This window comes from Cygnus atratus, chromosome Z (genome assembly GCF_013377495.2).
Source record: "Cygnus atratus isolate AKBS03 ecotype Queensland, Australia chromosome Z, CAtr_DNAZoo_HiC_assembly, whole genome shotgun sequence".
Taxonomy (NCBI): Eukaryota; Metazoa; Chordata; class Aves; order Anseriformes; family Anatidae; genus Cygnus; species Cygnus atratus.
The window spans coordinates 67,294,055-67,319,472 of record NC_066396.1 but is presented as its reverse complement, the minus strand read 5'-3'; the positions used below and the strand labels follow the sequence as shown (position 1 = coordinate 67,319,472).

The 25,418-nt window shown below is 40.9% G+C and overlaps 1 protein-coding gene across 4 annotated transcripts in view; it reads right to left on the bottom strand.

The window, feature by feature from the left end:
* The window catches only part of SEMA6A (semaphorin 6A), a 64,495-nt gene extending 39,303 nt beyond the window's left edge, over positions 1 to 25,192 (bottom strand). For all 4 annotated transcript variants that reach the window (XM_035569035.1, XM_035569037.1, XM_035569036.1 and 1 more), the window contains exons 1-10: positions 25,093 to 25,192; positions 21,881 to 21,998; positions 16,200 to 16,260; positions 14,564 to 14,626; positions 13,623 to 13,724; positions 10,831 to 10,921; positions 6,860 to 6,979; positions 5,688 to 5,776; positions 4,573 to 4,790; positions 1,378 to 1,509 (exon numbers count right to left, since the gene is read on the bottom strand). In XM_035569035.1, the coding sequence (XP_035424928.1) occupies positions 1,378 to 1,509; positions 4,573 to 4,790; positions 5,688 to 5,776; positions 6,860 to 6,979; positions 10,831 to 10,921; positions 13,623 to 13,724; positions 14,564 to 14,626; positions 16,200 to 16,260; positions 21,881 to 21,998; positions 25,093 to 25,192 (1,094 nt within the window). The remainder of the gene's footprint in view (positions 1 to 1,377; positions 1,510 to 4,572; positions 4,791 to 5,687; positions 5,777 to 6,859; positions 6,980 to 10,830; positions 10,922 to 13,622; positions 13,725 to 14,563; positions 14,627 to 16,199; positions 16,261 to 21,880; positions 21,999 to 25,092) is intronic.
* Between the last annotated feature and the right edge of the window lie 226 nt (positions 25,193 to 25,418).

Sequence of the window (25,418 nt, the reverse complement as noted above, 5' to 3'; positions counted from 1 at the left end):
AGCCTCTGACAAATGTTAGGATCAATAGGAGCACTAATGTTTCTGCACCATACTGAGATATCCAAACAAAAATGACCTAATTTCAAAGGCATCTTTTGCCTCTTATGAATTTCAACATGAGTTGCTAGTAATGATTATTTCCATTAAGCAGATTGATGGCCAAATATTATATGAAACACTGTTTACTGGTTCAGCTCTCATTATCTCCTACTGACTTAGAAGAAGTAACATTATCCTATCTTCATTGTGACTGTTAGCATGCTATTGGATCATCTCACAAACTTACAAGGCAACTTTCTCTTCTCCCCTCCCACTGAAAAGAAGTAAGATTTTTCTTTATGCTTTTCCATTGTCCCTGCAAATATTCTTTATATGAATATTGTTTTCAAATAAATGATCTTGGAGCCCTTATGCAGCCTTTCTTCACCAAGGCAGCCCATCACATCAGTGAGTTGCTGAAACACTGCAAAAAGGAGAAGAAAATCCAGGGCCAGTGCAGGTAGATACCTTTCTAGGGCTCAGACTGAAAACAGACACAGAATTTTTGAGATTTTCCAGGCATTACCAGGTTCTTCTCTTGACTGACAACCTCAGAGTAAACACAGCATTGGGACAGTATACTTGGTAAGTCTCTAAAACATGGTGGGCTAAATCTGGATTTGTGTAGAATCCTAGTAGCCACCACAGAGCTTTAGATTTTTTATTTATTTATTTATTTTAAGTTATGAAAGATAACACAGATAATATAAAACATATATTAAAGTGGTAGAGCTTGTGCATAAATTAATTTGCTCTATCTACATTTACATCATATTCTTAGAGCAAAATAACACGTGTAAATGGATTAACAAATGACTGTCAACACCATTTTGCACAAAAGGGGTGCTTGTAGGAAATAGAAAGAAGGTGTAATAAGGGAACTACATGCAAACAGAAGGGAAGTGCAAACAGGAAAAGCAACTCAGGAGAAATGACGTAAAACAAACCTCTATTCTGATAGAACGCTGCCTGCCCTGCCTCCCCATCCTCTATTGCAAGTGAATTGTATGTTAACCCCAGAAGAGCAAATCTCAGAACTAGTACAGACTTTGCTACAAGAAACATCCATTACTGAACCAATTTGCAACAGGTAACTCATAGCTCTATTAAAATGCCAGTTATTCTGACCAAACGGATATGTTGCTGGCCTGATTTATTTTACACAAATATGGTTTAAGTGAAAAAAATCCCATTTTCATATCTTAGCTCCCAATGCAACTTAACTCCTTTTTCATTACTACAATATATATCTTCATTTGGATCTGTACTTTAAAAGGCTATTCAAATTGTCAAAAACTCTGCACGCAGCAGAACAATATCACTACACATTAAACATACCTGGGTTTGGGCACTCGTTCATCAGGAACCGGTGTCCATGTGGAATCTGGAGACTTTTGTTCTTTGAATCTCCCAGTAAATACATTGGCAATGTCAAGCATGTCATAGGCACAGACTGCAGAGCCAGGGATGCTGCAAAGTGACATTTCCAAGAAATTGTTACTCACTCTGCAGTTATGCACAAAATCTTGAGTGAAAAACATGTTGTATAGAAGTCTTCCTGTCACAGGCTACTCAATCCCGAACTTTGTAACCTCTGAGTATTGACAGGAAAAGCCAGCCCCATGGAAAAGACTGAAATGTACCAATCAGCAGACAGCTCCTGCCAGCACAATTTGTTTCAAAGCCTCTATAGAAAGAAGTAATTGCAATAATCTTGAAGAGGAGAAAGAATCTGGGAAACTCTGTGTACCACTGGGAATGCATGAGGAGTAATAGCCAGTCTCATTTAGACCCCATTATTTGGAAATTTAAGTTCTTGTAAGTCACAACATTTTCTCAGTATGAATTTTCACAGTCCCTGTCATGCCTCAAAAACACACTGCAGACAGTTCAGAAGCTGGAGCTGATCAAACTGGAAGCATGCTGCACTGTGCCACTGGCCTGGCATTTGCACATTATTACTCCATCCTCTTACAGCCTCATCTCTGGCAGGTTTTCCCAATGGAAAGAAGTTAACTATGCTTGGCAATTTGCTTAACTCAATTATTCAATGAGGTGTAAAGAGCTTGTAGAAGCAAATACAATCACATTTTTAGATGATAAAGTTGTAAATTTCAACTCTTTGATTATTTGCATGCGACTGCATGGTAGCATTGTCTAAACATAATTATAACCTTACCAACATGCTTTCTGAAAAGCCTAGGGTTTTCCCATGGTCAGTCACTTGGAAGCATGAATTATTCATTTATCCACCTTTCATTTTTTTACACATGAACTACTGTATTCATGTCTGACTTTCACTGCTTGATTTTATCAGATAAATAGCATGAACCCAGCTGGCTGAGGCTTTCAATCCTGCTTTTAGCTAGTAAGTTATTATACACCAAAGAGGAAACTATATAGGAACTATAATACTGTTACAGAGAATAAAACAAAACTCATAAGAGTACATAAATTGATAGAAAAATAATTGCTTGAATATTTAAAGGTTTTGAAATGCTTATTATTGAAGGAAACAAGAAGTAGGGAGATAGTATTAGTCTTACTTTCATCTCCACAGGGTGGGTTTTTATATGGAAGGAAACTTACTTCAAAGCTTTATATTAACACAATACTGCACAGCAAGAGTTTTAAGGTGAGGCAGCTACATATATTTCAGTGTAAGGGTTGGTCAGGGGTGTATTTGGCTGCATGCAGGACCACATCCTAAGGCATTGCAAGTCCCACTACAGATAGAAGGTTTTACACATTGCTGGATTAAGCACTAAAGAAAAAACAACCCTAAAATCTTCAGGCTTACTCTATAGAACTAAACACGCTGAGAACTGTCCTCATCACGAATCTCCACAGTGTCAGAGGGATCACTATAGTGAGGAGACTGCAGAAACTTTCTCCATTGGGGATGGCAATTAGCAGGTCCACAGTGTCATAAAAAAATATGGATGGAGCACTGTGGGTCACAGACAGGCAATCTCTTACCCACTGACTACAACCCACCACCAGCTCCCACCCAGGGTGATCTCAGATTGGATTGAGGAATCTGTGCCAGCTCACTCTAGGGGGATGCTCTTGTTCCAGAGATCAAAGAAATTTGTATTTAAAAACAAGTACTTAGACTCTAAAACACAGGGTTTCAAGTAAAGGATTATTCATGACATACCACAGGAAATACTAGCAGAGTAGGACATCTCAATGTATAGATAATCTCAAGATACAGCCTATTTGCTTATGCTGATTCTCAGTTTATTTGTTTTTATTTAAACAGTTTACAAAAGAAAAAAAAAAAAGAGATAATATAAAACTGCATTCCCTATTGGTGGCATTATTTTCTTCCACTGCATTTCCTATTGTTTTGATGTCAAAAGCAGTGATTAAACAGGAGAGGGCTGGGCTTACTCTCATTTGAAGTCAGCTCTGTGCATGACCTCACTAAGGTCAGGCTTTGACAAGAGGTGGCAAGTGTACAGCAAAACCAGATGAATTTCAGCAATAAAATTCCCCTTTCAGCTCAAGCATTACACCATGAAACAGCAATATATTTTTTAATTAGACTATTAGGGTTTTTTTTGTTTGTTTTTTTTGTTTGCTTTAACTTCTCCAGGAGAACTCAATAATTAGATACAGTTACTATTCTAATAACTTCTGGAGGAACATTATAATGCATAACGGCAATAAATTCTTAACAGATGAACTGATGCTTTTTGGAAACCATGTGAGCAGTGAAATACAGGTGTTTGAAGAATGGCTCCTCTTATTGGTACCTGCTTGTGTTATGGCTGTATTTCAGCAAGGTTAGGACTCCTGTGTGTAGGTTCTGCAGCACAAAGTCACGTTGATGTGGCCAGGAAAAGGAAGAGATTTTTCTTTTAGCTCGGTTCCTCCTTTCCCCCTTGCTCACAGAAACCTCTGTTAAGAGCATCACGGCTTACAGCTCCAGGGGTTAAAAAGCTGAAAGTTTGGCTGACTCAATATGAAGGGTTCAAGACACCCCTCTATGAGAATAAATAGGCAAAGTAGGAACTGACAGACTGTAAAGCTTTAGTTAGCTCCACTACTCCCCTCTCTTTGATCTAGAGACCTTCCTTGCAGAGAGCAGGAAGGATGAGGACTTTGGCTCTCCCAGGACAAAATGTTGGTAGAGATGCACGAAATAGAGGAAAGGAGGATGTGAACAGGACAGACCTGGTCCTTTCTCCGCAAGAAAGGAAAACTGTGTTTTCTCTTTGTAATAACCTTCTGCAAGTTACACTATGCAAAACTTCTTGGTGGCTGGTCTGAATTATTCTAATGTAAAGAAAATGTCCAAGGAATGTGTCCAGATAGTAAATGTTTGAAAGCTGCTCTAAATTATCAAATATAAAATGCAGTAAGCAATGGCAGGGTGCCTTAAAACGAAACACAAACTATCAGTAAGTGCATGGTGTATAATAATTACATTGTATGAACAATCACTTCTTGGACCTTTATGGAGTAAAAACAAACTGCAATGAAAAGCGAAACATAAAGGAAACAAAAGGTTATTGTGCCTATTACCTATTATATGGAGTGGAGAAGGTTGCTAAAACAACATCTCGGCCATTGAAATGGATAACATCTGTAACTGCCTGCAGTATATTGAAATAGAAGTGCGAATCGCCAGGAACTGAGCAGTTCAAACGAGCCTTGAGAAAGGAAGTCCACTGTTTTTCCAGCACTCTCTGAGATCCTCCCATGTCATTTTTGCAAACCTGAGCCACCCTTGGGAAAACTACCTGGAAAGAGTAGAGCAAAAATAATTTAGAAAATGAAATGTTTGTTTGAACTTGAAGACTCTACAGGAAATTTGCTTTTAAAACATTTGAAATAACACAGCAAGGTGCTTAATTTAATCCCATGTTTCCATAATCTGTGACAAATAAGAAACAGAAAAAAATCATCTTTGGAACAGTGTGCTATAAAAGATAAGGCTGTGGCATTTAATATACAGTTATAAATCCTTCAGGAGATCTGTTCTCAACCCATATAAAACTCATTTCCATACAGACTGCTTAGCTTTCTATTTCCCCAAACAAAAGCACATTTTATATTCACAATCCCTGCAACCCACGCCGCCTGCTCTGACTCTTGTATTTTCAGCACTTAAAAACTATGCAAATATTGCTGGGCTTTTATTCCTGCCCTCCACCTTTGTGACCTTGGTCAGCTTTTCTGACTGCTTAGTCAGAACGCTATTGTGAAATTCACAAAAATGCAGAAAGCGTTTAATTATTCTTTGAAGAATGGCAGAGCACAAAATTCCTATCCCTCTTTACTCCATTTCAGATTTCTTAAAGAAAATTATCTCCTTGCTTTAGAAGCCATTTTTAACATCTGCCTAGTATGCTGAAATAAATACATTTGCCTTGTGCTTTTTATGATCAGGAAAAGAGATTCCGGCATATGTTGCCACCATCAGAAACCACCCTGTACCCTTTCAAGACAGTGCAATGTTTCACTCCAACCCACCTTTTGGCTTGAGCAATAAGAATCTTCTCAAAATGATGACCTTGTCATCGTGATTTATGGTTCTCATTTCAAGGTCACTCCTAATAGCACTGGTCCAAGAATAGCATATGTTTTTCTCCTCCTGAATGTCACTAAGTCATCTGAGGCAATGTTTTTGCCCTTACCTTTCCCATGCTGTTGTACTCCACTGCTATTTCCCGGAAGAAGAAGTAAATATAATTGCCGTAGTCCACTGCCTGGACAAAGTATGGTTCTAGAAAAAAGAGAAGACATCCTATCTGTGCACCGTGCATGGCATACAGCATGCAAACACACTATGGGTGCAAAGGAAAGCCAAATTCCTTTGCACTAAACATCAACAATTACATGCCCACGTGAGGCAAGCTCGCTTAGTTGTCAGAAGTGGCAGCGGCACCACCACAGAGGAGCCACTGCTTAAGCACAGCTGGGGGCCAGCCTGGGGAAAGTCCCTGCAAGACAGTGAGGTGTTAGCCACTGCTGTGTCTGCCCTGCACGGTGTACAAGGAAAGGTAGAGAGGCAATATGTAATGGTATGCCTGAGGGCTCCAAACAGGGCTCGTTATGGCCTGCAGGCTGTGTGTGGAGGGATTAACAAGCCCCGAAACTGTTTCTGCCCATACATGTCTGCAGCAACAAGCAAAGCGGGACAGCTGAAGTCAACACCTGGCAAAACATTTCTGCATGCAGCAAAAGCCTCCAAACTTCAGTCTTGCTCACTATTAAAATCACTCCAAATGTTAACTATTCATAACGCCTACGTGAAGCAAAACAGCAGTGCTCTTAACAATGAGGGCATTTAGAGCATGCACTGCTTAATTCAATGGCAGCTGCATGGTACCTAGGAACTAGAAAAGGAAGCCTTTGTGCAGTATTCCCATAATTTTATTTTTCATTGATGAATCTTAATGCTTCAGGACAACTTCTCTGTCCTTCATGAAGCCCTTGCTTGTACCTAAAACGCTCCCAAGGAAGGGTTTACTTCAAACAGAGCCTGAGTACATGAAGTACATTGAGCCCTGCAAATTCCAGCCTTCACATCCAACAGCTGTAAATTGATGATTTCAGCTTGGAAAGCTCTCTGGAATATATTCTGGCCTACTACGCTCACAGTTTCTGCCAAGACCAGTAACTTGGAGTTGAGAGAAGAGGAAAAGAGATAAATAGATCAGCGTAAGTAAAGAGATGCAATTTAGTTCCTTCTTTTTGCCAGAAACCGTTGCTGAAATGAAATGACAGAGAGGTCTGTCAGGAATCCAGGATTGTCATCAGAGATGTGGCTTTCTCTTTTTGTTGTTGTTTTTTTTTGTTTATCTACCTTTCAACCACTTTGAGTCATGTTTCACTGTCCGCAGAGTTGGGCTGTCTCCAAGGCTCCGGTATATGACTGCATCTATCGCAAGGAAGTCAGTCACTGTGGCAGAATACAGCTTTCCCTCTGGGGAGGAAGGAAAGAAGAAACAAGGTGGGAAGTGATAGGAAAAATGTAATTACTTTTGCTTATGAATCAAATGAGAATCTCCTTCAGGAACACTGAAGAGAAAAAATCCAACAAGGTAAATAGAACCGAACATCAATTTTTAAAAAGAGGGATGTTGTGGGAGAAGAAACCTTATGAAGTAGTTCTTCACCGGTTTAGCTAAGGCATACTAATCTACCCTATCCAATTTATCTGGAAATGTCTCTAGCTCAATGTTTATAAATTCTGCTTATAAGTATGGAGGTGCCTCAACAGAACTGTTGGTTTTAACCAGGAGGACAAAACAGACAGGTCCTGGGGACTGGCAGCTAATTGACACTTCTTCAAGTTTCTCCCTCTGTGAGTACTTTTGGGCCAAAGGTCAGTAGCCAAAAATTAAATAGTGTACAGAGAGCCCAGGTGAAGCAGAGATGCAAAGACATGGAGGAGGATTGCCTATGTTTCTCTTCTAAAACGTGTTTTAGGCATTTCATACATAAATTATGCATTCTTCTCCTTTAAAGAATGCTGGAGGACAAGTGATAAGAAACGGCCTACAAAATGGCACCCCAAGGACAACCAAAAGTATCTGGATGTAGAAGCACAAGCTCTGACAATAGTTTAAATTGTTACTTGTTGTCAGAACTGTTCACAGGTCACGATAACACGGGGCTGTTTTCACTTGTGAGACAGACCTTGGAACCAAGGTGGCTGGTAGTATCACAAGCATCATGGCGTGAACCCGGCAACTTGTCTCTGTTGTGTCTACAAAAAATCAGAACAGCCTTCCTCTAGGTTGACAGAGATTGTCCTGGGCCTTGAAGGCACTGACTGCATATGCAGGACTAAGCAGAGAGCCCCTTGCGATAATAAGTTCCCCTTACTGTACCTAAAGACAACATTTAATTTCAGCTCAGGGTTTAAAAATCATAACTGCTTTTTTACTAGCAGGACTGTACTCTTCGTTCTGAACCCTGCAATTCCAATCATCATTTGGCTACTTAGAAATGTTTTTTTTTTTTTCCTTAGCAAAACCAGAAAAAAATAATTGCAAATAAAAGCAGATACTAAAAACAATTTAAAATAGAATAAAAAGATGAATTGTTTAGCTATGGATGTCTGAACTCATGTTAATACAATCACACATTTATTTTCTTTCCTGCCAAGTTCCTGAAGACCATGTGACTAATCACAATTCACACATACCATCTAAAATAGCTACAAGCTGCAAGAAGAGCCATATTCTTGTAAGTGCACCCAGCAGACTAAGATATGCTGGATTAGTGCCCTGAACTGCTCTGAAACTGCTTTTTGCTGCACTCTGAAACGTCATCATGGGGATCAATATGTATGCTATATCAAACAGTGATTTTAGCAGATATATTCTGTAAGGATTTCACAGAATCACAGAATCACAGAATTGCAGGGGTTGGAAGGGACCTCGAAAGATCATCGGGTCCAACCCCACTGCCAAAGCAGCTTTCTTAGAGCAGGTTGCCCAGGTAGGCATCCAGACGGGCCTTGAAAATCTCCAGAGAAGGAGACTCCACAACCTCCCTGGGCAGCCTGTTCCAGTGCTCTGTCACTCTCACTGTGAAGAAGTTCTTTTGCATGTTGGTGCGGAACTTCCTGTGTTCTATCTTGTGGCCATTACCCCTTGTCCTGTCCCCACAAACCACTGAAAAGAGGTTGGCCAAATCCCTCTGTCTCCCACACCTCAGGTATTTATCCACTTTGATGAGATCACCTCTCAGTCTTCTTCTCTGCAGGCTGAACAGACCCAGGTCTCTCAGCCTTTCTTCATAGGGAAGATGTTCCAGGCCCCGTATCATCTTTGTGGCCCTCCATTGGACTCTTTCCAGGAGATCCCTGTCTTTTTTGTACCGGGGAGCCCAGAACTGGACACAGTACTCCAGGTGAGGCCTGACCAGGGCAGAGTAGAGGGGGAGGATCACCTCCCTTGACCTGCTGGCCACGCTCCTTTTAATGCACGCCAGGATCCCATTGGCCCTCTTGGCCACGAGGGCACACTGCTGGCTCATGGTCAACCTGTCGTCCACCAGGACCCCCAGGTCCTTCTCCTCACAGCTCCTTTCCAGCAGGTCATCCCCCAGCCTGTACTGATACATCCGGTTGTTCCTTCCCAGGTGCAGGACTCTACACTTGCTCTTATTAAACCTCATTTGGTTTCTTCCTGCCCATCTTTCCAGCCTGTCCAGGTCTCGCTGAATGGCAGCACAGCCTTCTGACGTGTCAGCCACTCCTCCCAGCTTTGTGTCACCAGCGTACTTGCTGAGGGCAGACACTATTCCCTCATCAAGGTTGTCGATGAAGATGTTAAACAAGACCGGACCCAGCACTCACTCCTAAATTTATTTGAACAGTATAATTTTTACTCTGAAGTAAAAGAGTAAAGAGATAGAATTATGATTTCTATAGATTTATTTTAATTTTCAAATAACATGAGGACTTCTTCAGTGACAGAGTGGTACTCTTTTTACCTAACTTCAGTTGCAGGTAGGTAAATGTGTAGGTTAAGTTGCCCTTAAATGCCTTCTCTGGCCAGTGTGGTGAACAAGGCATGTCAGACAGGTGACTCAGACTGCCCTAAGGATAGGAATTGTGGAATTAACCTTGGGATGTATCTTTTTCTGAAGGTGTGGTTCTGTATTTGTGGTTTATGAATTACCTGCTACAGAGAATTTCTACTTTATGATCTTTTAACTATAATTAAGAAATTACATAGTAACACCATCATCATGACCATTATTTTGAAACAAAAGGAACCATTGATATACACTACAGGAAACAAAAATATTTTTTGCAACTTGCTATGAAATCTCTCCTTTGTAAAGCAGATCATGCCAGCTCAAACACAGTAGTGGCTAATACAGTACTTTGGCCACAGACACGGTCTTTACTTAAGAATAGCTGCAATACATACAAACTCCTACACCCTTAGAGGAATTGCTAAAGTATTTCCACATAAGAACCCAGTCACTGCTTTCAGCACACCTGTTGAAGAGGATTGATGTTATCATGGGTGGCTTTTGTATTACCTTTGCCACCAATTTTACAGCCAAATCTAATAAAAGATTGGTAATGTTCACTCTAAAAGAACTTCAATTAAGAAACAGTTTAATCTGGAATTCATGAAGAGAGATACCGAGATACCATTTCACAATCAACAGCTCAAACTAACCCCATTAATAAGCATTCCCTATTTTACCTACTCTAGTAGAAATCAGAATTAACTGTATTCTGCTGCATGCAGCATAAATCATCATTAACCAACAGGTTTCTCTCCTTTGCCTAGTAAGCTGGTAATGGAACATCATGATGTTTCTGCTTTAAAATAAAATCACCTTCCCTTCCTGTTTTAGATCTAGGAAAGATGGTATCAGAGCATATTCTCTTTCTTTTATTATGAATGCCAACTTAAGTTTAGAGTTGTTAAAGAGCATATCCTGCCTCCTCCTCCTCAAAGTTCGTACAAGCCTTGTCCTTGTCCTTTGTAGAAGCAGGATGCTGCCAGAAATGGTGCCTCACACTGGTCTGGCATGATATTATCGCAAATCCAGGAAATACTGAAATATTGAGCCAGGAAACTGAGGCTCCGAGCAAAGTTGTTTGTGGTAGTGAAACTAATCCTAGAGAAGGCAAGGCTTCCTGTGCAAGTGATTTCCTAATGGCTCCTATTTTTAGTCATTATTCACTCCCTTTGCCACTTTTTAGATTTTGGCATTCTGGACTCAAGAGACACAGTACTATGGCAAGCCTGCACTGCAGGAAGGAAAGCAAAAGAGTTTTTTTCAGTTATTCTTCTTTACCTGCAAACAATGCAACGTTGGCATGCTTTGCATCGTAGGGGCACCTGGCCATTCCACTGAACTCATCTCCCAGGAACTCCAGTGTATCCATCTGAAAAACAAAAGGGAGCTCCTCAGATATAGAAAATAAACCTCTTACCCAAGACCAGGATTATGGCAGCATTTCTTCATTTCTGGGCAGGGAGGAAAGTTTTTTATACAACTGTGCTCCTGGCTATGACTGAAGAACCTGTCAAAAATCACAGTGTTAAATAAAATCAGTCTGAAAAAAGCGCGTCCAGTAAGTCAGGCATTCTTTCAGAGCTAATCACTCCTACTTTTTACATACATTTTACAAAAGTCTTCAGTCAATATTTTATATGTACACAAGCTTTCTGTTGAACTGCAGCAGGCTATGTGGTCTGTGGTTCTGGCACGGACTCAAAATTTATCCTGAGCAGTGATCCAACAGAAGCGCTCTTATACACAGCAAAAGACTGCAAGCCATAGTAGTGAGGAGAAACAACACTAGGACAATTATCCGCGCATGCATTTTTCTCTCCAAAGTCCGGAGATCCTTCTGCTCTAGTCACAACAGTGGTGCTCTCTTCCTTGATTTACATACTCAGAAGGATGCTCTCCAAGTGTTACTGCATCAGTTGAGTCTGTGTCATGGAGAAATCCTCTTACCATCAGACAAGAATTAATCTGTGCAGAAGTCTGAGGCTTAAGTGTAACTCCTGGGAGACAAATTCACCCCAGGCACCGATAATTATACAAATACACAGATCAACTTTGCAGTACGTTCAAGAGGGTTTAGCAGGCTATCTGGAAAAGGTACAGCTCTTACCTGTTTAAGATTCTTATACTGCAGTATTTTGGGAATACATACTCAAGTAATTGGAGGAGCTCACGCTATGAAAACCACATACAGTACAGATTCACAAAGCATGAAAAACAACCCATCTGGCACCATCACCTACTCCCACCAACTTCTAGGTTGTACGTTACAGCACCTAAGTCCTCCAGTGGGGATGATCTGTCAGTATTTGTTTTCTGTCATGTGTCTTTTCTGTCAAAACCCAATGTGAAGGTAATTAGCTGCACTTATTTGAGGACAGAAAATTATTTCAGTTAATAATGAGGGGAAATGAGCTGCAGTCCCAAGCAACTCTCCCTGTACTGATCTCAGCACTTCAGACTGCTCTGCACTTCCACTTTGCAGTGAGGAGGGACAGCCCTGCTTTCTGTTTGGCACCTCTTTAGTGCTCTCTTTCTGTAATTCAGAAATTTACAGAGGAAAGGTCAAGGGAGGTGTCGGGGTGACCTGCTCTGACTCGTAGAAGCATTACTGCCTGGGCAGCAGCAGCTTAGCAACAGGTGAGGCCATGCATCAGGGGAATGAGATGCCTGCAGCAATGGTTAGGAGGGCCATTTATAACCCCCACAACCAGATGCCACGGAGATCTGCAGTTGTATTAAAAGACAGCTTTCCAACAAAGATGGCTGTTAGAGATTTTTTGGCTGCATTAATGGCATGGAGCATGAAGCAATAACAAAACAGTGCTGTAGTACTGAATACTGCACTCAAGCCAGGAAGCCTCGCTGCACACTAGGAGTGGGATGAAAGGAGAGGAAGAAGAGGAGAGATGGCTGTTACAAGAACACCAGCCATCTGTATCAAATGGTAACCATGATGCAAGCTCGTATGTGAATAAATCTGATTCTTCCTCCAAAGACTAAAAGGAAAGGCTGTGATGAACTCCTCTAATGTGTTTCCTAGACTATGGCCATTATAATGGCTAAACAAGGTAAATCAGCAGTGCAGAAAAAGCAAGGAAGAGCAGCAGTCACAGTGAATACCACTCTGGAGGCTGTTTTCCTCAATGTTAATGTCTTTACGTTGTTTCTTAATCTGACAACACTGAAGAGAATGAGAATTGAGCCATGATTTCATCAGAAGCAGCATCGTTGAAGCTAAATTTTCTTTTTCTTGAAGGATAAGAAATGACCTGTGAGACATAGCAGTGCCTGAAAAAACAAAGTCTAGATATCAAGGCCTAACTGAACTAATTTCACAGCTACTCCAAAGACGTCCACTGATGGGGGTTGTATCACATTACATTGCTGCATGGCTGAGAAAATGGGAAATATTTGAATAGATGGACCCTGCCAATATGAAGATGATGGAGACATACTATGTCAAAAGAAGAAACTGGGGTCAATGAATGAATGTCCAATATCCACAATTGCCCTGCGGTTGTGTCTTTCCCTGTGGAGATTTGCTGTCAGGCACTGCTACAGTATGTAACACTGCAGAATCTTTACAACTTCTGTATCTGCTAGGTTCCCAACATTAATCTTCCCAGGTTATAGGGCACTGACTCCTTAAGTGTCTTCAGAACTGGCTCTGGGATGGAAAACCGGACCACAGGGACATTTAAAGCATGTTACCCCAGAGATAATGCTCAACATCAGCCCGTGTTGATGTGGGTGTCAGTGGCAAGCTTAGGAACTTTTTAATGAGTGACTGCATCTGGAAGCAGGAATCTGAAGGTCTTTGCACTTACGGGGGGCAATGCAAAGTGGCAATAAACTCTGATGTGTGGGAGCTGCAAAGAAGCAGGTAACCGATCCAAGCAATCCTCAGAAATCTAATCAACATTGAGCTCTGTAGCATTGAAACAAATCAGAATAAATGCTACAGGGTTGAAAGAGGAACTGCTGAATGACACACATCATGCTGTTGCCAGCATAGTCACAATAAATCCAACAGAAAGAAAGGTCATAAATCCCACAAACAGATCACATACCTTGTAGTTCCTGCAAGAAGGGTTGAATGCATTTGTTCCACAGATAAACAATGTATCCTCATTTCTTTTTAGGAGAACCTTAATAAAATTATGACATTCATCCTGAAGAAAAAATAATAAAAAAATATTTAAACTACTGTATTTTGGTCGTCTGGTTTTATTTTGTTGGTATAATCTTTCATTGTCAGGTCTAAAATGAAATTGGCTGGTGGTCACTGTGATATTCTGGGCTTTATTTCAACTGTGTTTAATTGACAATGAGCAAGATGCAATTGATTTCCATTCTAGTGAAAATGGTTACATAGAACTGAGGCTATGATATTCATATTATAGTTCAGATTCTGCTATTGTTCACTTAGGATAATTTTGTTTGAACACTGCTGCCTTCCTCAAGAGTGAAAATCTAATCTTCTCATCTATGTTGCTGTAAGACAACACCATCATCAATGCAATGTACTGGTATAAAGCAGCTTTAACTAGAAGAGGAAGCAGGTATAAAGAATCAGAGTCTGCATCTAATTCTGACTCGACATGTGTTAGTCATAAGCTACACTAAGGGAAGACTGGTGTGAGAAACAGTGCTTCTATATCTGTACACAGTCATGCTTCCACAACTTCTCAGTAAACTTGTACAGGAGGATGGACAGCAGCATTTAGCTTTTGAGGCAATGTTAAGCAAAATCAGGACATTTGGCATTATGTTCAAAATCTCCAGTGCTCTAAGCATTTCAGGATGTTGCTGTGGCTCCTGTCGTAATGTTTTATCACATTAAAAGTAAACTATTTTTGCAAATTAAAGCCTTCAGTAGGTTGATGGAAAAAGCAATTACAAGCAGAGAAGTGAATAGCATGATCCATTCCACATCACAGACAGCAGCCTAAGATAATAGTGAAGCAGCTAAACTAAAGTGGCAGATGCAGAAGAAATGAAAATTACCCACCTTATGTTTTCCCTTCATTCTGCATGTGTCTACATCAGCTTGTCTAGATTTCCATGTCAATTTCTGCAAGGATCAAGAAAGAAATCAATTAGAGCCCAGAGGTTGTTGCATTGATTTCAGAAGTAGAAGTCCCCTAGGGGAGACTTACTGTTGAACATATATTTGTTGAAAGCTTTCCACACCTTTTCTCCATGATTAATTCACCGGTACAATGAAAGATCAGTGATGTGGAGCATTCACTTAATTTTGTGTCGCTGCCTATTCATTAGACCAGAAATCTATCCCATTTTTTTCTGAAAGCCTAAAACTATTAAATTCAACATCAGGCTAACATTTGAAAATATGAGCACTTTCCTAAAAGTACTAGATGCTCTCTTCTTCTAATTTGTTATTATTTTGCAAATCAGAATAAACATTTATGGACTATATACTCTGACTGGAACCTAAATGGAGTATGTATTTTGGAAGCCAATGTTTTAGATTAGCAAAGAGATTGCAGTTCTGCTAATTCTTATCACTTCAAGTTAGCCAACTGGCTCAGAGAGTGCTCAACCTATCATGATACTGCTGATTTTATCCACTAGTATTCTTCCTCTGGAACACTTACAGGTAAATCCCAGCCTTAATTTATTATTTATTTATTTAATTTATTTATTTGTTTGTTTGTTTGTTTGTTTATTTATTTTATGGTGAGTTCCAGAAAATGTTACACATGGTAGGCTGATTAATTATAATCAAACTTTATTTAAGAACGTGTGGCCTAAGATAGTAGTAACACCTTAGACACTCTAACCATGACTTTCCTCCTGACAGTGTTTCCCATTAGTAAACTGATGCACTATCCATTCGCTTAAGGACCCCAAACTGAAAGAATAAGCATGGATGTAGCAACATTGCTTTCATTTTCATGACAAGCCTGTGACCTCACTTTTTTGAAGAGCAGCAAGGCATAAGCTCATTTTCAGCATCTTTCATAGCTATAATGAAACACTATTTCCTCCTACAGCAGATTCCACCCAATGGTCAAATTGATATAGTCGTCTGCTGGACCAAGGCTGTTTGCCACATGTTACATAAAGTGAGTGCAATGTAAAGGAGCTGAAGGGAGATTATTTCTAGCATGTTTATGTTAATATGCAATGTGGTAATGCAGACAAAGCTCTTTCTTAATTTGAATGTAACTTCCCATGGAGATAATGTGAATACATCTACAAAGTGATGCTATAATAAGATTTTATTTAGTGAGTACTTGCATGAGTGAATTTGTGTGCATGAAAATATGTAAATAGCACTTGCTTTTTATGATGAAAGTTTCAGTATACTTAATTGGGATAGTATAGCCATTATAGAAAGCTGCTGAATATAAATGAATATGTTTGATGTATGTTCCATCAGGGACCGCGCTGTACTTCAGTATGGATAGCTTATCAGCCCAGCTAAATCACTTATCAGAAATTCACAGAGGACATGATTGCTATTCTAGCTTTCCCCAAATATGATTAGCAATGCCATCTTACTTGCTTATTACAGTTTTTATAGCAGCGCTGGCAAGTTGTTTGAAACAATGTTATCTTCCTATTTATTTGAAGCTTGTTCTAGTGTCCTTGGTTCCTGGAAGATGATAAAAGCTACTTACTTTGCTAAAATAAATTTCTTCTGTATGTGATGTGTCCATATCAACAGTATAAATATGGTCCCTGTAAACAAAGGCAAATGAATCCAAAGTCAAATGAGGTAGTCAAACCATTAATTATGAGGAGAATTATCTATCATGAGGTAATCCATAATCCATACCAAAAAATGATCACAGGTCTCACCAGGAAACATTACCAACAGCATTGCATGCTCCTCCCAGAAAAGCACTTCCATATATAAACTATCTTCCTTTCCATTATGAAAAAAGGAAGAAAAAAAAAGGAAAATTCTACAAAATTTCAAAGCAATATTATTTCTTAAAAGGGATTGTTTCAACAAATAAGATTTTGCAAAGGAGATGAGCCCTATATATTTTCTACTCCATAGGACTTAGAGCAGATGCCATGGTCTAGCATGCAGATGCTTTTATGTATCTGAAATCAGCTGCAATAGTCTGTGACAGCTTTTGCCAGCATCCTGGGCTAGCAGTCACTGTGTCATATTTAGCCATTCAGGGTTAAAAAGAGGTTAATGCTTTTTTCTTTCCTTCTTTCTAATTATGTGTCTAACCTCAGCTGTGATTATTTGATTGACAATATGGTAGGCAAAAGGCTGACAGCCATGAAACTCTTCCCAGGAATCATTCTTCTCTTCACACACTGATGGCCAAACTAAACTGTAAAATATTCCTCTGCAAAAAGTTCACATTTCTAAGCTTGCATTTGCTTTTCTGTTTTCCTGAGAGCCTGACTCTCTCTACAATTAGCTGCCAATCTCTCTTTGGGAAGAGTTAAATAGATTCAGCTACTCAGGTAAAGAGGCATTTTTAAATATTCTTTTCTGCACAAACTGAGAACAAGGACATTTCTGAACCTAAAATCTGAAAAAAAAAAAATAAAATGTTACAACATTGTAGTAGCAGCCACACCAAATTGGGAATGAAGAGAAAAAATACTGAGTATCTCATTTCTCCTTGAAATAACACTAACTTTTTTTTCAAAATGTGGGAAGCTGTGCAACTGGAGAATGATCCAGGGCATTAGAGGGGTCTACACAGGCGTCTGCTGAAAGTAAGATATAGACTACAGACTGCTTCCATTTTTGAAATTTCTGCTGTTAAGACTAGCTTCACTTTATTGAGTTTGGGGGAAACAGTGCTCTCTCTCAAATAAAGCAAACACAAAACATTATCAAAACAAGAATTAGCAACACTTCTCTCACACGGAGAAAAGAGGCAGCATTGTTACATGGAACTGGCTTTTTAAACCTACTGTCTGCTACAGCACTTGAGGCTATTTACTTTTTAAGACACCAAACTGAGGATTTTTTTTTTTTTCTCCTCCAGACTCTGTAAAACCAGAACTGTCATTTTCTCTCAAGATTGGTTTAATGCTTCAGTTTATCATTGGCCTGCCTTTACTGGCAGAGCAGTGGTCAGGGTTGATGCTGGGCTCAGATTACCAGTTAGTGTTGTATCAGTTTTATAGACTACTGCACGATTCCCTTTTTATGTACATTGCTCTTTGTTGCTGTTACTCCTACTATATAAAAGTGGGAACAAAGTCTCTTGAATTGCAAATTAGGTGCTGCTGGATCTCTAAAAATGTTCTTCCAGCACAGCTCTTGATTTTAATTATCAGTCTTAGTTTACAGCAGTTAAGATTTTTTCTTTACACACAAGACAATTAAAAGTACAGTGATGTTATTCAGAAAGAGGCTTGAGTTGCTTAGTTCTGCCCTCAGTAAAACATCTTTCAGGGGGCTCTCTTTCTGGTTTAAGAAATGCTTCAAAGAAAATTCAGACTCTGAGTTATGGGATCATCTAAAAGAGGGTTAGTATCAGGCAAATTACATATCACTTTCTCATTCTGCATTTGAAACAAAGTTGCTGACAATGACAGTAGAGAGAGAGAGAGCTGTCAGATCATGGGGAAGGTTCTCCAGCCACAGACAATACCGGCTTGTCCTTGCCCTCCTTTTCCCACTGCTGCCCAACTCCTACTATCTACTAGCTGTGGTATGTGTACAGCTCGCTGCTAATTAAGTTATTCTAACACAAATTGACTTAATCCTAGAGCTTCCGTTTTTCCCACCTCCAGTCAGGAGAACCGAGTTTTGTTGCCATGGCATAATCTTGTGGAGGAAGGGAATTTAAATCATGCCACCGGCTGTGCATGACCCTTGGCCACTCGGTGCAGCGTCTGGAAATGTGTAACGGCAAGTGAAGAGGGAGCCATCCCAGTGCTTCACAGGCTCAATAAACTGTTTTGTACGCACACACGAAGGGTGACAGATAATGTGGACAAAAGCAGCCACCACAGAAGACAGTGGGAGGAGGAGGCATGGCAAACTTAGAAAAGGGTGTGTGTGTGTGTGTGCGAGTGTGAGAGAGACAGCAAGATGGTACCCTTCCCATGAGAAAAAAGAAAACAGCTGCTCCTTAAACACTGTACCTCAGACACCCTAAATGCAAAGCAACATGGTTTCATGGGCTTTGGTTGACTTATGCTAATTTATCTCTGCCTGATAATATGAAAACCTTTCCAAAGTGACACAGAATTACATTTGACAGTAATCAATACAGAAATCACACACACTCTATGACAAAAGATATGATGGACAGACAGAAATTACGTTCTGTGCCAGTCACTCGGTAATAAAGTTCCAGCAGTTCTGAAACCTGAGTTCGTCCTCTCCTCCTGGAGGAGACTATCTGCAGAGTAAACACTGGATTTTCTAAAACAAGCAAATAAACAAAGTAAAACCCAAGACCGGCAACACCAAAACAAAACTGTCAATGTTTAATCATTTGTTTTGATTGCTTTTCTGCTAATGGTACAAATGTAAATTTAGCATTGCCATACTGAAAGCATGAAAGCAACACCAGATATGATGGCTAAGGGATTTATGTTAGCTACAGTTTTCAATGAATCTTGCTACAAAACTCAAGAAACACCTTCAATTGTGTACACATTTACTTCAGTCTCTAGATGTATTACTGCCTCTGAAACAAAAGCAGTATTGTAAACTTTCATTCACACTAATTACCAAAAGATGACTAATTCCCTGAAGTTTATTACTTAAAAATGACCTTTGAATTTTAACTTATATCATACAGGTTTCTCAGCCCAGTAGGGGTTTTATTCAGTAACATGTGGAAGGGGAAAAGAATATGTCAAAGAGTGTCTGAGTTACCAGAGGAAAAAAAGTGTAAGAAGATTTTTTCTGCTTGTGTAAATACAAAACAGACTAAGGCTTTATGCTTTCTTTGCAGGTCGATAGGCTCAAGGAGTATAGAAGCACTTCTATTATAGTAAAATATTTTATACAAGTGTATAGCTACAGAATATGTAAGAATGCATATGCACACACCAGTACACATATTCACCCCAAATATTTGCATTCTTTATATAACTTGTGCACACAGTAGTTTCATGTCCCAGAATATTTAGCTGGGTTTTCCCAGCTTGGGCTTGGGAAACTTGGGCACTGTGACTCTAATTGCGTCAATCTTTCAGTCTGGGAACAAACTATGAGCACAACAGAGCAAAATCCACAAAAGCAGATTTACCACCTTCTCCCTGCAAATAATTTCCTAGTTTAAAGGAGAACAAATAAGGAAAGCAAAGGGAACTCAGCTATGAAAAGGAGGAAATCCTGCTGCCACCTTCCAAGTGGCTTCAGCCCGCTCCCCTGCCCTGCTCGTTATCACACTGAAGGCAGCAGAAATACTAAGCCCTGGGCTGGAACAAAGTGCAGGGTGGCCTTTTCTTGGGGCTGCCCACTCGTGGTGCACTGCAGACAGTGCCACTGCAGCTCCTGCACAAGGGGGAAGATGCACCAGGCCTGAGCGCCTGGCAGCAGACTGCCCCGCAAACAGATCTGCAAGGTGAACGTGAATCCCTTGTGGAAGGGATTCTTGTGACCTACAGCCACTCTTAGTATTTGGTCTACACGCTATGTTGAGGACTTGGGGCAAGGAGAAAACGAGGGGCTGGTGCAGGTCTCTCTGCACATCCTGAGAGCAGGCCCTGCCACACCGAGCACTAGGCCTGATGTGAGTGCAGGCTGGGAGCCGGGGCATCAGAGACGTGTGATCTGCACCGCCGGGAGAAGGGAGCAGTGCAATGACCCCTCGGGAAGGTCAGGAAAAAAAAGCAGTATTGAAAAAAGCAAAAAACAATCTGGCAGTGTTCAGAAAAAAATGATGTTCTCTGCTGGAAAACCTCAAACTCCACAACAACTTGGCTTTAAGACTCTGGCTCTTGATGTTGCTTTTGGGAGTAAAAGCTATGGCAGTGGAGGCTGCAGGGAAACCAACACGGCTTGGCATGAGCGAGAGACCAAAAGCCTGCCACATGGATGAAATACAAACTCAAGTAAGTGAGAAGCTGTGTTTAGCCTATAAGATTGCAATGCCTGTGCAGGTGAGCAGTTACAAGTGCAGTTTTCAAGCAGCCAAAGAAAGAGCTATGTAAAAACAGCACCCAATGACTCTGCTGGTATAAAGCAACAGATTACTTAGTGCTGAGTGGAGGTCAACAGGGAGACCACAGGACACATCTGACCACGCAGAAGATGGGAAGTGACCATTTGAAAAGAAGCTCCTGGAGGCTACCAAGGGCTTTGAGGACAGGGTTGGTGGTGAGGGACTGCCTGTTCAGCAGCTGTTCCTTCACCTTCTTGCCATCCCACTGACCTCCTCTCATGCTCCCATCTGCAGCAACAGCCTGGCTCTCTGTGGCACACAGAAGGTTGCACATTTCTCAGGTGGAGGAGAAGGACCAGAAAAATGTCAGGAAATAAGCTACTACTAGAGGGGCAGGTTTCCCAAACAGGATCTGGATCCAAGAGCTCTTGAGATGAACTACCCACCCTTGCTAATCAGGGCCCTTCCTGCATTCGTCTTGTTTCCGTCAGGTAATTCCTGCTACGAAATCGCCAGCCTCCTTTGCTAACAGCAGGCAGGGAGAGGAAGTGTTAATGCTGGATCTGTGCCAGGTTGGCAGCTGTATAAATCAGTGTAGCGCCAGCGAGGCTGATAGGGCTATGCTGAGCTACACCGACTAAATGGGTGGCTCTATATGCAATTGTTATAAAGGGGCATGTGTTTGTATCAACACAGTATAGCTCTCCAAAAAAAAAATATCCAAACTCCAAATTCAATTAACCTTTCTGAGTACATCAAAAGAATAGTAGCAAACATGTTTCCACCTCACTTTTTGTTTGATTGTTTGTTTGTTTTATGATTTTAAAAATATGCCTAAACCAGCAACATTAAAGTTTAACAACTCTTATCCAAACATGCTTTTATGCACTAGCAGAATCACTCTCTAAAATATGTAATTAATTTTGTGCACAAGCAAAATTACAGGATGAGGACAGACCTCTATCCACGGCACTGAACAATTTATATGGCAAATTCCCTTTTCCCTGACTCAAAGGGAGGCGGAGGTATGTAGTCCTGAAAGGAATGGCTCGGTACCTTGCAAAACTAAGCCTTAGTTGACTGACTAACAAGGTGTCCAGTATGTCTTACTAACAGGCTGCAAACCGCTCTCTGAGTGTGAGAAAATCCTAAAAATAACATGCCCAGCAGAGAAGAACTCAGAATATCTCTCCTCTTCTCCCTTCTGCTCTGCAAGCAGCAAGGAAGGAGTGGTGAAGGAGAGGGCTACTGACCTAGCAGCAACGTAGAGGGTTCTGTTCATGACCATGACCAGCTGGATGTCCAGCCGGTGCCTCTGCGTGGTGTTCCGTCCCGGCTTGTGACCCACAAACACTGGATACTGTCTTGTATCTGCGGGAAAGCAAGAAAAACAGGGTTCTGGAGAAGAAGCACAAGATGTAAGAGAATCACAAACTGAAACCATGCTAACACAGAGCAACCTGGTGCCTGGCTGTGGCTGAAATCTGTGGTTTCTCTTTTCCCCTAGCAGCATGGCCTGCGGCAGGAAGGTATTGGCACAAAGAGCTGGACAGTTCTTCATGGTTAGTCTTTGCAGTTGTAGTGAAGGAAGTCATTACTTTTTTAGAAGACAAAAACTGTGAATTTCTTTAGAATGTAAAGCTGCTCTAGAGCTCTTGGCACACAGGTACATGGCACTTCTCACAGTTTTTCTTTCACTGCTTGCAGAGTTTAAATGCTGGCTCCTGGCTGCCAAAATGTATCTAGCAGGACAAAGCTGTTTTACAGTGGCCCATCAATCAACACAATGACTGAACTGGTAGTGGTTAAAGAAAAAGACTTGGCTCTGTGTGGCTCAAACTGCCAGCTGCATGGCTTTCCTACAGGATTGGACTGCTATTGTAGAGCAGCTGTGGGGATTTCTGAGAAACTGTGGGTAACCACTACTTGAACTTTTTAAAATGAAAGTCACTGCATATTATTTTGGCAACCAGTTGGATACTGCAGTTCTTCTGGCAACTGGACAACAATACTGACTGGAAGCCCTCTGTTGAGTTTATGCTATCAACAAGCCAGCTTTTTCCCTCTCTCTACCAATCAGCAAGAGCATTTATTCACTCTATAACAACTGTGAACCCTTTTGACCAAGATCCACCTTGCTGTTAGATTGCACGAATACAGAATCACAGAATCACAGAATCGTCTAGGTTGGAAGAGACCTCCAAGATCATCTAGTCCAGCCTCTGTCCTAACACTAACAAAACCTCCACTAAACCATATCACTAAGGACTACATCTAAACATCTTTTAAAGACCTCCAGGGATGGCGACTCAACCACTTCCCTGGGCAGCCCATTCCAATGCCTAACAACCCTTTCAGTAAAGAAGTTCTTCCTAATATCCAACCTAAACCTCCCCTGGCGCAACTTGAGCCCATTCCCCCTCGTCCTGTCACCAGGCATATGGGAGAATAGACCAACCCCCAAAGATCATGATGTCATGATGTACATGATCATGATGTCGAGATGCACAGACTAGGGAGACAGTTAAATAAATGAAAAGACAACTAGAAGACAAGAGGATAAAATTCTGATGAACATCACCGTAAGGCAGAACTGCTGTCTGAGTATATTCACAGAATCACAGGATGGTTGATGTTGGCAGGGACCTCTGGAGGCCATCTGGTCCAATCCACCTCCCCCCCCCCTCCGCTCAAACAGGACCACCAGTACTGGTTGCCCAAGCCCATGTCCAGGTGGCTTTTGAACATCTCTGAGAAGGGAGACTCTCTGGGCAACCTGTGCTAGTGCTCAGTCATTACACAGATTTGACTAACATCGAGCCATGCCTGAGCCTTTTTCCCATCAATATGTTTTCTCAGAAACCTGGAGATATTTGATGGAGTTTGTTTCTTCAGAAACTCAGTTACACTTTAGCGTTTTTAGCTATTGTCCTCCAAAGGTATTCTCCCTGTCAAGTTTGGTCAAAGTACTGACTTTGCCAGTATATCTTTTGCAAAGCACTTGAGAGTGCCATGTGTCAGAAAGCCTGATAACAAAATGATAGAAAGAGAAACTTATCTGTCCCCAGACACTGAGGACTCTTGGAGAAACAAATTATCAGATTCCAACCAAGTTATATGTTCAGAAGCTTAATGCTTCTGACCAAGACCTACATACAAAATGCCACGTTCCAACTTTCAAACTCTTCTTTATTCAGTACTGTTTCCTCTGTAGCTCACTGATATAGCAGGAGCTGGGGCTTGTATGTTCACATGCATTTCATGGTATGCTGGAGAGAAGTCACCCCATGTTTCATGTGAAAAATCAGCATCGCCCTTTTGGACTGGGACAAAGTTGGTGCTGAAGACCCAATGGTCACACCAGACAGGGTTCAGTGAGGTTTGCTTCAGAGCAGTTCTGCCATGTTCCTGTAACCCAGATACCTACTAGCAGTTGGAGCACATCAACTACACACCAGGAGCCTGTCTTTCAGTTTTGTGTTCCCCAAGACAAACAGGCTTCAGGGTGTCCAGGCCCCCGCAAGGCACAGTAAGCAAGGACAATTAGGAGATTTAATGCAAAATCAAATGCCTGGTCCAAAGTAGACTTAAACATAAGCCTATTCATTGCTGACCTGCTATTCCTTAGCATGCTATTACAGAGTCACATACTAAGTACTTCTTATTAAATATCTCAACCTTTGGGACTTCAGAAGACTTTTGTTTAGGGTAATCATAATTGAGCTGTGGTAAATGTGAAAGAATCACTTATGTTAAGCCTGACTTGCATAGTGAAATGCAGAGAAAGCTCTCCACCTGTTTAGCCAGTAAATCTCAGTACTGACTTGCAGCTGTCTGTGTTACCCTAGATTTTTTAGTCTGCCAATTACTGCTGGTAAGAAAGAAGAGATATTCTGTTACAAAAGATTCGTTGTCTTGCCCTTTTTTTTTTTTTTTTTTAAATCTACATTTCCAGCCAAAAAGGCCAAATGCTAACCTAGAATCCATCAGAGCTTAAAGAAGTAAGACTGTATATTTGTATTAGCTCAACCAATTATGATTTTAGAACTCAGCTGTTTCAGCGTGCTGTGCTTGATACCCTGAGATGTATCAAGGGCTATCCAGAACTACAGTTTCACAAGTCAGGTGAGGAATTGCTTGATCATGGAGAAAAAAAAAAAAAAAGAAAGTTTCCTTCATTTTCTGCTGGATAAAACACAGTATTTTGTTTGATTATACTACTGAAAGGTCTGTTTGGGGAGGAGAAAGGTTGTGGTTTTGGGGGATCAAGCAGCTCACCACCCAGCAGTCACTAATCAATGTAAGAAAGTCTTGTTCTTAGTATCTGAGAATGTGAATTGGTTGATCTGGGAGAAATCAGGAAAAACAACTTTATTTATTGCACTTGCAAATTGCAAAATACTGTTGACTTGAAGTCCAGTGATCACTGCTAAGCAAATGAAGACCTCTGGCCTCTTATACTTACAGTTGCCATGCGAAATACTGATCGGCTCAGAATCTTCTGGGAAACCAGCCCCAGCAAAGTGTAGCAGTGTGAAATATAGCAGCAAGGCTTCTGACCTCATAGTAGTTCAGCTGGGAGACTTTACTTCTTCACTTCACCCTGTGGAAGAGAAACAAAGGCATAAGTCATTCAGTTTCAACCATTGCACACGGAAACATAAAAAGCACAAATGAAAAGGACAGAATCATAGAATCATCTGGGTTAGAAAAGACCTTCAAGGTCATCAAGTGCATCAACCTGGCCTACCAAGTCTTGTCACTAAACCATGTCTCTTAGTATCCTGTCTG